The sequence below is a fragment of the Chrysemys picta genome, chromosome 6 (genome assembly GCF_011386835.1).
Source record: "Chrysemys picta bellii isolate R12L10 chromosome 6, ASM1138683v2, whole genome shotgun sequence".
NCBI classification, from domain to species: domain Eukaryota; kingdom Metazoa; phylum Chordata; order Testudines; family Emydidae; genus Chrysemys; species Chrysemys picta.
Window position 1 is genome coordinate 12,322,501 of NC_088796.1, and position 13,482 is coordinate 12,335,982.

General features: G+C 46.5%; 1 protein-coding gene and 1 long non-coding RNA gene across 16 annotated transcripts in view; one reads left to right on the top strand and one right to left on the bottom strand.

Moving 5' to 3' along the window:
• LOC101941054 (urea transporter 2) overlaps positions 1 to 13,482 on the top strand; it is a 39,853-nt gene that overhangs the window by 16,227 nt on the left and 10,144 nt on the right. For 10 of the 12 annotated variants that reach the window (XM_065549952.1, XM_065549957.1, XM_065549951.1 and 7 more), the window contains 4 exons: positions 2,863 to 3,022; positions 3,766 to 3,955; positions 7,416 to 7,544; positions 10,082 to 10,274. In XM_065549952.1, coding sequence (XP_065406024.1) covers positions 2,863 to 3,022; positions 3,766 to 3,955; positions 7,416 to 7,544; positions 10,082 to 10,274 — 672 coding nt within the window. Of the gene's footprint in view, positions 1 to 2,862; positions 3,023 to 3,374; positions 3,499 to 3,765; positions 3,956 to 7,415; positions 7,545 to 10,081; positions 10,275 to 13,482 lie in introns of all 12 variants that reach the window. The other 2 variants (XM_065549960.1, XM_065549961.1) reach the window with 1 other exon arrangement.
• The window catches only part of LOC135972335 (uncharacterized), an 81,686-nt gene that overhangs the window by 10,858 nt on the left and 57,346 nt on the right, over positions 1 to 13,482 (bottom strand). For 2 of the 4 annotated variants that reach the window (XR_010588753.1, XR_010588752.1), the window contains exon 1: positions 297 to 1,284. The exons of the other annotated variants lie outside the window; for them this stretch is intronic. This is a non-coding gene — a long non-coding RNA (uncharacterized LOC135972335). Of the gene's footprint in view, positions 1 to 296; positions 1,285 to 13,482 lie in introns of those variants that run through there. 4 annotated transcript variants of the gene reach the window in all.

Here is a 13,482-nt window from a genome sequence, read left to right on the forward strand (position 1 = left end):
AGGGCCAGTGTTCCTTTGAACAGAGAGAAGAAACTAGTGAAAGCTGCCCTAATCATGTTTTTCACCACAGGGCAGGTTCTGCACAGTTAGCACCAATAAAGTTTAAATTTCACTATTAATTTAGGCCCCTATTCAACAAAACACTTAAATCCCTTCTTGGCGTCAATGGAATAAGCCCATTCTTAAATTCCTTACTGAATAGGAATGGATTCATGCATGTACAGACAGTTAACTATGTGCTGTCTTGAATTTCGGCCTTAAGCATGTACTATTTTCATCTCTACTATACGACTTACCTGACCAGGTATGCAGACCCTTCTTCGTAGGGACATTATGTTCCCTACTGTGTAACATTTCCAAATTACTTTGATGTAAACCATCTCAGTTAGCTCTCCAGCGGCAAACCATTGTACAGGCAATCATAAAATCTGAGTTTTACAGCCTCTTTGGTACATGCCTCGGTTTTGCTGCCAAGCAGTGTGGCGTCTTTGTATTTCTCCGTGTGTTTTAAAAAACCCGTCCTGGACAGACCATTTCATTTACCAAGTGTTTACAGCATGATCTCTTTCAGATAAACCGCTCGTGTTTCAGTTTGTCATTTGGGTCCTGCAAGGAACATCCCAGGTGATGTTCGTCAATAACCCTATCAGTAGGCTTATCGTGTACACAAATACCTAGTTACTCAATCAGAATGCAAGGAAGCATGTGAGGTATGCTAAGCGCTGAATACATATTACATTTTTCTGCCAAACCCAAAACACGCTTTCTATTGGTTTTATGAATTAGCCAATTTTTTTCTGCATAATAATTAACAGGAAAAAAAATCATTCTTTTGTTTAAATGCTGAGTCATTTGTCTGTACATTCAACCATTTGCCCACAAGCACTTTTCTTGGATGGAAAATTCTGATACTTGATTTTTTATACTGGAAGTGGCCAAGTACACTCCCATTCTGAAATGAAAGATTTAAAAAATAATAAAAGTACAAAGCATTTGTTGCAGTGATTATGCCTAGGAAAGTGAGGAAGGTGGGAAGGTTAAACAAAAAACAAAAATGAGTAACAGAACCATGGAGATATGTATGTACAGGCCGTGCTGCACTGAGTAACCACATGATCTTATTATTGTCATCGTTTTCTTCCTTTTTACTCCCCTTACTTGTCTGTTGATATCCCTTATTTATTGGGTCACGCACCTGAAGTAAGATTGTACGTTCTTCTGGGCAGGGATCACATCTGCACTTGTTTTGGTGCGCACCTACACTAGCATAGTTTTGGTTTTTCAAAAAATAAAGTGATTTTTGTATGTCTGGGCAAAAAATGATTTTTATACTTTTTTCAAAGTTGTGCCATAGTCTATGGCAGTAAACTGGTGGCCAGTGTGTGCATGTAACCAGGTGCTCCTCCAGACTTAGTCAGAACTGCTCAGCTGTGTGTTATAGGCCCTAAACTGCTACAGCGAAGGGAGATTTTCCTTTAGTGTAAGTATAGGGCCTGTACTTTTGGAGCATGAGTTCTATCCCTACTGCCGCCATGAAGCTCCAAGTGACTCTAACGTGCGGCCTAGTGTTAATTGTTAAGCCCTAAATGGCTGTAGACTTATTATAATCTTTGTGTGTAAAATATAATGTCATATTTAAATTATCTACTCATAGTCTTACCAGTGGGGGTGCCCTAGTACATTTTGCTTCCTGTGTAGGAAATAGTCCACCAATCAGAACAGATGTAGCTTTAATTTGCCATTCACTGCAATGTCTTCTTTTCCTCAACAATTGGCCTGGATGGGTCCTATCGTGCCAAATAGTGAGTGAATTCCGATGAAAGCTTTGGGGATTTTGAGCTCATGGTGCTAAATTGGGATTTGCTCCCTGAGCACTTAAGACAAGATTTTCAAAAAAAAGTGTGTGTGATTAGGATCCTACATTCATATGGTCTTTCCGATGACTTCAACAGGCCTCGGATCAGGCCCCTAGTCTCTTAAATAAGTGCTGAGCACTTCTGAAAATCAGGCATTCAGGCCAGAACCGCAAAGGCATTTAGTTGCCTAACTCCCATTGATCTCCATGGGAACTAGGCACCTACCTATCTTTGAGGCTCTGCACCTAAGACCCTAATTCAGACAAACATATAAGAACAAGCTTATCTTTAAGCAAGGGAGTAGTAGTGTGAGGGACTATGCACATGCTTAAAGTTAAGCCTGTGTTTTTGTGCTTTGCTGTATTTGACCTCATTTAAGTGATTAAATATGGACATGTGGTCCTACCTTTAAGCACTCACTTTTGATGGCTGGAAGAAACAGCTAGACAAATTCAAACCAAAAATAAGGTGACAAAAATGTTAACAGTGAGTGTACATATCCATTGGAACAGCTTCCCAAGGGACGTGGTGGATTCTCCATAACATGGAGTTTTGGGACTAAATCTTGGCTCCGCTGACATCAGTGGCAAAACTCCCATTGGTTTTAATAGGGCCATGGTTTCACCCTTTAAATCAAGAATTGATTTAGTTCTAGAAGGTAGATTGTAGCTGAACCACGTGTTATTACTGAGTGAAACTATGGCCCGGATTACACCTCAGGTCATTCTAGATGACCATGGTTCCTTCTGGCCTTCAGATTTATGAAACTATGAAAATCTTGACCTTGGGTACTGGGGTGAGGGGCAATACAGAGAACCTGACAGAGATTGAAGACATGACCTTCTCATCCAATGAAGAGTGATACTTTAAAGAAAAGCAGATAGTTCCATAATAGACCACCTTCTCTCTCATTGCTCCCAGTTTCAGAGTGCAATAAATACTAAGTGGCAGAGGGAATAATTGGGGCATCGTAATGCATTGTCTCCTTTCCTGAATTCCTTCAAAGGCTCTGAAAGCACCCATGGAGGATGTTGAAGTCAAGATAGAAACAAAAGAGGAAAGGAAGACACAAAACCAGACTCCAGTGAGAAAATGTGGGAAGCGAGTCTGCAAAGCCGTGGGCTATATCACAGGAGACATGAAACAGTTTGGAGTCTGGCTTCAAGGTAAGCCCATTTCAACTGAGCCAATTAGAGTACATCAGAAAAGCACTGTGGCTAATAATTAGCGACCAGCGTGTTCCATCTGTGTTAACTAATTCAAGGATGCTCTGGTTCAATAAACTGCAGAATAGAAATGATAATACTGAACCATTCCTACATTGTAGGGGAAATGCCCCCTTGTGCAAAAAGCCAGCCATAGCTCATCCACCAGCCAAGTCCAGAGGGGGCATAAGCGGAAATTCACCCCATGTGCCGGCCCCTCTGCAAAGGAGTGAATTTCATCTTGTGAGCATAACAGAGGATGTTTATTTCAATGTTGGGTCGTTCCTTATCATGCTCCCCTTTCTTTCCACAGACTAATGTTTATCATGCCCAAATGCCAGTGTGAAGTTAAATCATTCCTCCATGGGTTTCGATCGCTCAATAAATCAGCAGCGAGATACTCACCTAATCTGCCATCCGAGATGCAGACATCATAAGTAAGCCAGTTTGTATGAATCTGGCCCTGTATGCTTTAGAATAGGGAACTCTAACAGCTGCGCTATTCGTCTCCGTTTGTCTTCCAGCTGCAAACCATTGTACAGGCAATCATAAGATCTGAGTCGAGTTTTACAGCCTCGTCGATAACGTGCCTTGGTTTTGCTGCCAAGCAGTGTGGCATCCTTGCATTTCTCCGTGCGTTTCCAGAAAACCATCCTGGACGGACCATCTCATTTACCAAGTGTTTACAATGTGATCTCTTTCAGGTAAACCACTCCCATTTCAGTTTGTCGACTGGGTCCTGCGAGGGATATCCCAGGTGATGTTCGTCAATAACCCTCTCAGTGGGCTTATCATGATTGTTGGGTTCCTGGTCCAGAATCGTTGGTGGACGCTCACAGGCTGTTTAGGAACAGTTGTCTCAACATTAATAGCACTTCTTCTGCATCAAGACAGGTAGGTTGGTCTGGTGATTTAAAATATTGTGATAAGTGAGAAATAAGATCCACGTTCAAATATCTGCCCTTTGATGTGCTGAGTGGCTAGTACTGCCTTAGCTTAGCAGATCAATAGAAAGAAAAAGTGCTTCCTAACCTATTCTTATATAAGTTGTTATACTCTGAAACATAACTGTGGGGGAATGCTGTCTTCACTAAGAAATACATTTTTCCTACACCTTCAAGGACCGAGCTCCTGAAATCCTAACTGAGGCCAAACAAGCCCAGGAGCTAGGATATGTGCACGCTGCAGTAGACCAACCTGAGCTAGCTTTGGCCTAGCCAGCTAGAGTAACAGTAACAGTGAAGCCATAGCTGCTGGAGTACATACCCATGGTGCTATGGCTTCACTGCTGCTGTAGTCGGAGTTAGCTCTATCATAGAATTATAGACGCGTAGGGACCTCGAGAGGTCATCTACTCCAGTCCCCTGCACTCCCAGGGAGCCTGTGCCCTGTGCCGGCAGCTCCTTCAGTGTGGCTGACGGGCACCAGGCTCACCAGCAGCTGTCCCTGGTCGCACTAGTCCTGTCCGTGAGCGTGCGAGCCACTTGCACACACTAGCACAACAAGGGACAGCAGTTCCCAGTAAAGCCCCGGTGCTCTGCAGATATCCAATTTATATCTGCATTCGTGGGGGTGGAGCACAGGTGGGGCCTTGGGGAGAGAAGTCCAAGCAGGTGTGGGCCTCAAGGCAGAGCAGGGGGCATGGCCCCCCACTTCTAGGAAGCATCTGGTGCTTGCACACAGCCTCCCCAAATTCGGGAGTCACACGCCACCCATGCCTGTTCTCAGAGGTTAAGGAGAGCAAATATTTTCCCTCCTTGTAACAACTATTTATGTACTTGAAAACTGTCATCATGTCCCCTCTCAGTATTCTCTTTTCCAGACTAAACAAACCCAATTTTTTCAGTCTTCCCTTATAAGTCACGTTTTCTAGACCTTTAATAATTTTTGTTGCTCTTCTCTGGACTTTCTCCAATTTGTCCACATCTTTCCTGAAATGTGGCATCCAGAACTGGACATAATACTTCAGTTGAGGCCTACTCAACACAGAGTAGAGCAGAAGAATTACGTCTCGTGTCTTGCTTACAACATTTCTGCTAATATATCCCAGAATGATACGAAGTGTTACACTGTTGACTCATATTTAGCTTGTGCTCCACTATGACCCCCAGATCCCTTTCTGCAGTACTCCTTCCTAGGCAATTATTTCCAATTTTGTATGTGTGCGACTGATTGTTCCTTCCTAAATGGAGTACTGTGCATTTGTCCTTATTGAATTTCATCCTGTTTACTTCAGACCATTTCTCCAGTTTGTCCAGATCATTTTGAATTTCCATCCTATCCTCCAAAGCCCTTGCAACACCTCCTCAAAGCTGGCCCTATACCAAATGGCACCCCAGGTGAGGAGCATCGTTGGCATCCCTCCCCCTCCATTTGTTAAACTTTTGAATACCTTATTTTTTATTGCATTTGTAGCCCATTTCATGACTTGGATGCATGATTTGCATGCATGATTTATCCCTGTCACACAAGACGATAAATTTGCACTCTAGGATGTGTAAATCTGCATTTATTCTTGCCGTATATACGCAAATACAAAAATGTATTTCCTCTAAGCTTATAGAAACTTTTTAATTTTAAGAATAAATGGAAATGTGCTAACATCAAGAAATGGAATTGTGCCCCAACTTTGGGTGGACTGGTATTAAATAGTGTTATGGTAGGTGACAGCCTTAGAAGAGGTGGGGCCGGAGCACAGCAGCTACGTAGGAGAGCACTTGGCTGCAGTGGTGGCAGGCTGTTCCTTGCCCAGGCTGGGCTTCCGGGGACAGCGGCCAAGCAAGCTGGTGCCCCCCTGAAGTCCCAAGAAGCCAAGCCTGGGCAGGGAGCAGGTTTCTGCTGTTGCTCCTCCCCAGCCAGGGGTAAGCCAGGCAGGTGCTGCTGCTCACAGCACGCTGGGGGGGAAAAGAGGGGACTCCAGCTCACTCAGCCTGTGTCCTGGAAGCTGAGGGCAGGCAGGGAGCAGGCTGCCGCTACCGCCCCTCCCCAGCCAGGCTGTCTCCCAGACAACTGGCTACGCTGCACAGAGCAGAGACTGGGAGCAGCTCCGTCCCGCTCCTCGCCTGGGCCAGGCTGCCAGGGAGAGCAACTGAACATACTGGGGGGTCGGCGGGGGAAGCTGGCGCAGCAGGAGGACAGAGCCCCTTCCTCCCCCCCACAGGTAACGTGGGAAAGGGGGGAGGGGGCGGGGACAGTGCAGGGCCCCGGGCTGGGGTTGGGGGAGGGAGGAGACCCGTGGGGTGGTCACGTGTCCTCCTTTTGAGCTGGTGCCCCCCCCAATATAGGGAGGCACCAGTCGTCATCATCGTTCGAAGATAGGTTTTCGAAGCTCAGACTCATTAAAACCTGCACTCATCACTCACAACTGTGACCATCAGCGTGAGCCGAATCCTCAAAGCTATCCATACATTAGGAAAAGTGTCCTTCAGCCCTGCCTCATGAATGAATTGGAGAACTTGGGGTGGAAGGTGCTTCCCATGTTGCAAAATGTGACAGATGTTGTCCAATTCGACATAGAGGTCTTTATCATTGACATCCTAACATTACCCATGTGTCAGCATCCGGTGAAGGTCCACACAATATTTCAAGAGTGTTTTCCTATCCACCGGTAGCTTACTACGGTCATACAAAAAAAACCAGGTCATTTTGGGAGCTTCAGTTGTCCCCACCTTTCTTTGATGGACACTTGAGCAGTGTCAATGAGCTAGCAAAAAAACTCCATCTTGAATTTTTCTTCCAAGCTTCCCATCATCTCATCTCTGCCCTCATAATCAAACTGTCTCTTCTTCCAAGGAGTTTCCTTGAAGACAGGCTCAACTTCTAAGTTTTCCGCCATTTCTCTGGCAGTGGTGAAGGCATCTTCAAATCCGTTGTCTCTGTGGGCCACTGTGAAATCACGGGCAGCTTCTCATCAAAGTAGTAGCAGTCACAATGTCCGCTGACTGAGTTTGTAATCTCTGGCTTACAACATTTACTTGGAACAAGATATCGTGCCAAATCACAACTGAGACCTGAAATTTGAAGTCAGTGATGTGGTTTGACCTCCCCCCAACACCCAGCCTTCTTCCCTGCACCTCCACACACACCCCAGCCCTCTGCCCTGCACCCCCCACACACACTCAGCCTTCTGCCCTGCACCCACACACACCCCAGCCCTCTGCCCTGCTCTGCCCTGCATCTCCACACACACCCTTTTGCCCTGCATCTCCACACACACCCCACTGGTACACAGCACACCTGGAAATTACATTCCAGCACAGGAAGCAGTGATTCACCCCAGGTGAAGGGACAGAGTTAAGTGATGATGCATTTCAACAACAACAAAACCTTCAAGTCAATTGTCTTTCTCCCACAGATCATCCATAGCAGCGGGATTGCATGGCTATAATGGGGTCCTGGTGGGACTGCTCATAGCAGTATTCTCTGACAAGGGAGACTTCTATTGGTGGCTTCTACTGCCTGTTGCTCTTACATCCACGACATGGTAAGTTGCACACTTTTAGGCTTCTGTGAAAGCCTAAACAGTCCTGTGTCGTAGAATTTAAGGGCAGAAGGGACCACCACATCACCTAGTCTGACCTCCTGCATATCATAAACCGCCAACACCCACCCAACTAAACCCAACAACTGAAATGAGATCAAAATATTACAGTCCCCACAGACTAGACTCCCATGTGCCACAGGCAGAGAATAAGAGGGACTGAGGTGCACCAGTGCTTGGATTCTGATTCCTTCGGTTCCTGAGACATTGGTTGTCATATGTTGTCTTGCATAGATTTTTACACTAATGAAATCATGCTACTACTACTCCTGGGGGAATTCTGGGCCTTGTGCACATCTAGAATTCATGTCTCCCACAGATTTCTTTGCTTCTCTGCAGAAAAATGACTTTCTGTTAGGGAAGCAAAGGGAAGCCGCAAGAGCGGTCATGCGCCCCTCCCCAGCAGGGCAGGCAAGTCATGTCAGCCATCTGGAGCAGCTGGCAGAGAGGTAAATCATGCAGTAGTGCGGGGGTGGGGACGCCCTGGTTGGTGGCTCCTACCCGGCGCTGGGCATAACTCCTCTTACCCTGCAAGGAGCGGTTAGGGCTGAGTCAGAACCACCCCTAGAAACCTCCTCAGGCTGCAGGAAGATGCACACACACGCACATGCACACACGCACACACACACACTCTCTTCCTGCCCCCATTGCTCCTCAGCCATGGGGACAGGGGTCACTGTATAGGGAGCTGCTCCCCCGTCTGCCCAAACCCTATGCATCTGGATTCCCCCCCCATACCTAGACCTCCTGCCAAGCCTGACTGCTCCCACATCCAGAACCCTCACCACCAACCACCCACCCACCCCCCCGCCAAGCCCCATCTCCCCACCCGGACTCCCCTGATCCCCACCCTCCCTGCATCTGGACCCCCACCCCTGCATCCAGACATCCCACACTGAGCTCCCTGCACTCAAACACCCATCCTGGTGAGCCCCATCCCACCTGCACCTGGACCATCCAGATCCTCACCCCACTGAGCCCCAACCAGCTGCATCCAGACCCGCACCCCACCAAGTCCCACTCCCTCCCTAAATCCCCCACACTCAGACCCCCTCTGCTGAGCCCCATCCCCCCACACCCAGACCCCCCGATGAGCCCCAATCACCTCCCCCTGCAGAGTCCCGTTGTCCCCCAACAACCCCCTGTGCATCCAGATCCGTCCCCCGCACCCAGAACACCCACTGAGCTGCCCACACCCAGATTGCCCTACACAGAGCCCTCTCACCCTACACCTGGATCCCCCCCCACTAAACCCCTCCACACTTGGATCCTGCCAGGCTGAACCTCCCCAGCCACACCTGGTGGGTCGGGTGCAGCCTCACCGCCCAGTCCGGGGCCAGGGCCGGGGGCTGCAGGGTGATCTCCCACCTCTGTGCAGCCCGTGGCCTCTGTTCCCCACAGCCATTTTAAAATATTGTGCGCAGAATTTTGGGGGAGGGATGCAGAATTCCCTCCGGAGTATACCACACATGTATTGGCTTCTAAAGCTGTGATTTTTTTTACTATCATTATCTTTATACATTTTAGATGAATCCTTTCTAAAATAAATTCCCAGTTTACATGTAAATTCCACATTTAACTGAAATTAATTCAGTGTCCTAAATGTTAGCCACATGGCTGTATGTCAGTTGCCCATTGTAATGTGAACAGCAACATTATTTTCACCATTTCCCTGCCCTTGTAAACCACAATTTTTTCATTTATTCTTTTACATGTATAAATGGGTATTGTAAAAATGTTATAAACATTTACCAGCCCAGGCACAAAACCTACTCACCTGCCCTTAACCATGATGATTGATGATCATGAAAACAACTAATGATATTTTACTGGCCTATCAAACAATGATGTGCCCAGGCAGATTGGCAATCGGTCTTTTGAACTCAGGACATTTTCCTGGAAAGGGCTGAAACGCATAGATTCTCTTGTCTGCCTGAAGCTCAGGTGGCGAATTATAACCAATTTTGTTGCTGTAACTCAAATGGTCATAGGCTTTGTCTATTGTTTTAATTATCCAGGGTCCCAACCCATAAGCTTGGATAGACTCCAAGCTTTCTCCCAGCTCAAGGCTTGGCTCCGGTCTGATTTGGGCCCCTCTCTAGCTCTACTAAATTAAGGGCCAGATCCTCAGCTGGTGTAAATCGGCTTCATTGAAGTCAATAAAGCTTCATCAGTTCACACCAACTGAAGATCTGTCCCTAAATATTTTTAGGGTAATGAAAGCAGGGAGGAAATCTGTGTATTGCTGATTGCAATGCACAAGTAGGGATGAGGGACTTGCAAGATAACCTAAAATAAATCTGATTGTATCAGAAGGACCTCTGGAACTCAAACAGTTCCTAACGAAAACCAAAAGGCATGAAGAGTATGCATTTCCTAAATTATCTGTCAGGATAATGGATAGTTTTTGCCTGGCTGAGCGATCTGAGGAATTAATCTTCACAAGCTTCTAATGAGATAATTTTGTTTTTCTCTTTCAGCCCCGTTTTCTCCAGTGCTTTAGGCTCAATCTTCAGTAAGTGGGATCTTCCTGTTTTCACCCTGCCTTTCAACGCAGCAGTGACATTATACTCTGCGGCCACTGGACACTACAACCTTTTCTTCCCTACAGTCCTCATTAAACCTGCAACATCAGTGCCCAATATCACCTGGTCCAACATTGATGTGCCAAAGGTAAGAGTCACTAAAGAAACATTCCACGCCACTTACACAGTAAGCCAATAAAGAGCCATGCCCTTTTATTTTACATGACAAAGACAGAGCCCCATAATACAATTCTGTATTTACATCGTAACAAGTAACCGATATGTAATACTTTAATATGGCAACTGTCTGTTTTGGTGACTTCAATTTTAGAGTTTCCAAGTATCTTAAACATACAACTGAACCTAAATACATGTTATAATCCTCAGTGAATCTCTCTGGATTCTAATAATCCATTACCATGGAGACACTAGTCATGGCTCCATAGTTCTATTCACATTTTTGTAATGCTGGGATTACACCTTTGTATCACACATGATTAATATAGTGTATTAAGTTTTTTAAAAATCATCTTTCTGTTAAGAAATTGGCACAGACACTATCATGATGGGATCATTAGAAACTCATGTACAGGCAGACATGCAGATTTTTTTATAGCCAATATTTATGCTGGACCTACACAAAAACAATCTTTTATACTCTAGTGGTCCCTCTACTATTATCCAACCAGTGCTATTTCCAAAGTTGTGCTGCCATCATTAATTAATGCCAATGTATAAAAAAAGCTTGTAGAAATGGTTATTTCCATTTTAAACTTGTTAAGACAGATAGGAAAAAGAAATCAACCTTTGCCAAGTGGAGAACAACAAAGAAAAAAACCCCCAATGATAAAAGATGTTATTTATAAGCGTCTATCAAGAATTTTAAATATATGTAGAGCAATAAAACAAAGTACAACTCCACAGGGCACATCATCAAACGAGAGCTATAGAACCAAGTCAAAACTGAAAATTACCGTATATACTCGTTCATAAGCCAAATATTTTTGGTAAAAAAGTGCCTCGTCAAAGAGCGGGGGTTGGCTTATAAACGGTCTACACCAAAATTTGATGATTTTAAACTCTATGGAATCATTGAATTGAATATCTAATACATGTTGTTTTGTTTACCTGGAGCGTCTGCAGGCATGGAGCCCCTCAGCTCCCTGTGGCCGCGGTTCGCCGTTCCCAGCCAATGGGACCTGCGGGAAGTTCCCACTGGCTGGGAACAGGAAACCGCAGCCACTGGGAGCTGAGGGGCTCCGTGCCTGTGAACGCCTCAGGTAAACAAAACATCCAGGCCCGCTAGCGGCTTACCCTAATGGGCCAGGAGCCAAAGTTTGCCAACCCCTGAAATATAGGATCGGCTTATGAAAGGGTCATACAGTTTTAGCTATTTTTACCTAACCAGCTTGGGGGGTCGGCTTATAAATGAACAGGCTAATGAACGAGTATATACACACTCTATATGTGGCTGGTGACCTCCCCAACACTGCGTTCCTTGCACACCTCAAATGCCTATTGATTCCAAAGAGGGTTTGAGGTGCAAAGGAAGGAACAGATTCTCTGTTGAGGGAAATGAGCAAAACTCCTTTGAAGTGAATGGAAGGAGGCCCATTTATGACAGCAAAGAATTTGGCCTGGGCCTTTACTTGGCAAATACCTTCATTAGAGACCACATAAATCCTGCTTCAGTGGAGATTTATTCATATTAAAGGAAAGAATTAGAAACATCTTCTTCACGAATAACTTGAAAGGTGAAAGAGAAGATCATCTAGAAATGCCAGCTGGCTACCCAAAACTGTAAGAACTATCTGCTGACAGAAAGAGCCGTTTCCATGGAACTGATGCTCATTAAAATGAGGCCTTTTGGGGAGGTGGGGGAGGCCAAAGCGTTAGATTTCAGTTTATTCTGTTATCGATATCTGAACACAATATCAGTCATGAAAAAAAATGTTAGGTTGGAGACATCGCCTTACAATATCTAATACTTAAAAGGAAGTCCGCAGACTGAAGCAGAAAAAGGTGAAAGCTGTCAGTACTTTTGAACGAGTGACTACCAAGGCTCCAGGGCCAGTGCAAGGAAACTTTCACCTTGCGCCACCCCCCCACCCAGCTACCCCCCCCCCCCCCCGCAGCAGCTAACCCCGCCCGCCACAGCAGCTAACCCAGCCTGCCCCCCACCCGGGGAGCCCACCACCCTCTCCCCCCGCCCCGCAGCAGCTACCCCTCCTCTGCAGCTAACCCCGCCCGGGGAGGCCCCCCCCCCCCCCGGCAGCTAATCCCGCCCGGGGAGCCCTCCCCAGCTCATCTCCGCTGAGAACAACGGCACAACTCTAATTCTCCTCCCCTCCCAGGCTTGCGGCGCCAATTGGAGGAGAATTAGAGCGGGAACTGTGTGCTCAGCAGAGGAGGCAGAGTGGAAGTGATCTGGGGCGAGGAGCGGTTCCCCTGTGCACCCCCTTCCCCCCCCCAGTTACTGCGGGTGGCCCTCTCCACCCCCGCTCACCTCCACTCCACCTCCTCGCCTGAGCGGGCTTTTAGGCGCCCTCAACCACTAGGCAGTCGCCTAGTTCGCCTAGTGGTTGCACCGGCCCTGCAAGGCTCACCATCTATGTGGCTCATTTCTGGATTACTTCTTAACACATCCCTTGGTTGGGTTTGCACAGAGCGAAAAATCCTGCAGGACAATAAGAGGCACCCGAGTAAGTGACAAAGAGTCACGATCAGGCATGTCAGCCCCCTGGCACGCCCTGAATAGAATTCCCAAAATAACTGCATTGTCACCAAGTGAAAAGGGTGATAAGTGTGAAATCGCAGAGCCTGACTTTGACAAGAGGTCTGAAGGAGCTTTGGCCTACTTACACTAGGCTAATTTCTCTCCTGTGCAGAAGAAACAAAAGGCCAAAGACAATGTTGAGGTGCTGATCAAGAATGCTGAAATGCAAGGGCAAGGGAGAGACTAACAACAAACAGCCTTCTTCAACTCCAGGGGCCATGGGCCTGATCCGACGCACATTGTGGTCAATGGAAAGACTCCCGTGGACTATAATGGGAATTAGATCAGGTGCTATGCTATCAGATGAAATTTAAAATCCCCAAGAGATCCAGGTGGTGGCAGCCATGGAACACAGACTGGTAGTAAACACTGGGAAAGCCTGAGATGTGGCTTTGAAATACTTCACTGTTTAAGCTTCAGCTTTGCTGCCAGGATTTCACTCTGACTAAACTCTCCCATAAACTTTCATATGGAATTTTTTTTGGCGGGCGGTGGGGGTGCTTTCTAGTGCTTTTTCTACAACAACACAGCATGCACTGAAGCAGTTGCATTAGGACTGAGAGCAGCAGTTGCAGTGAGA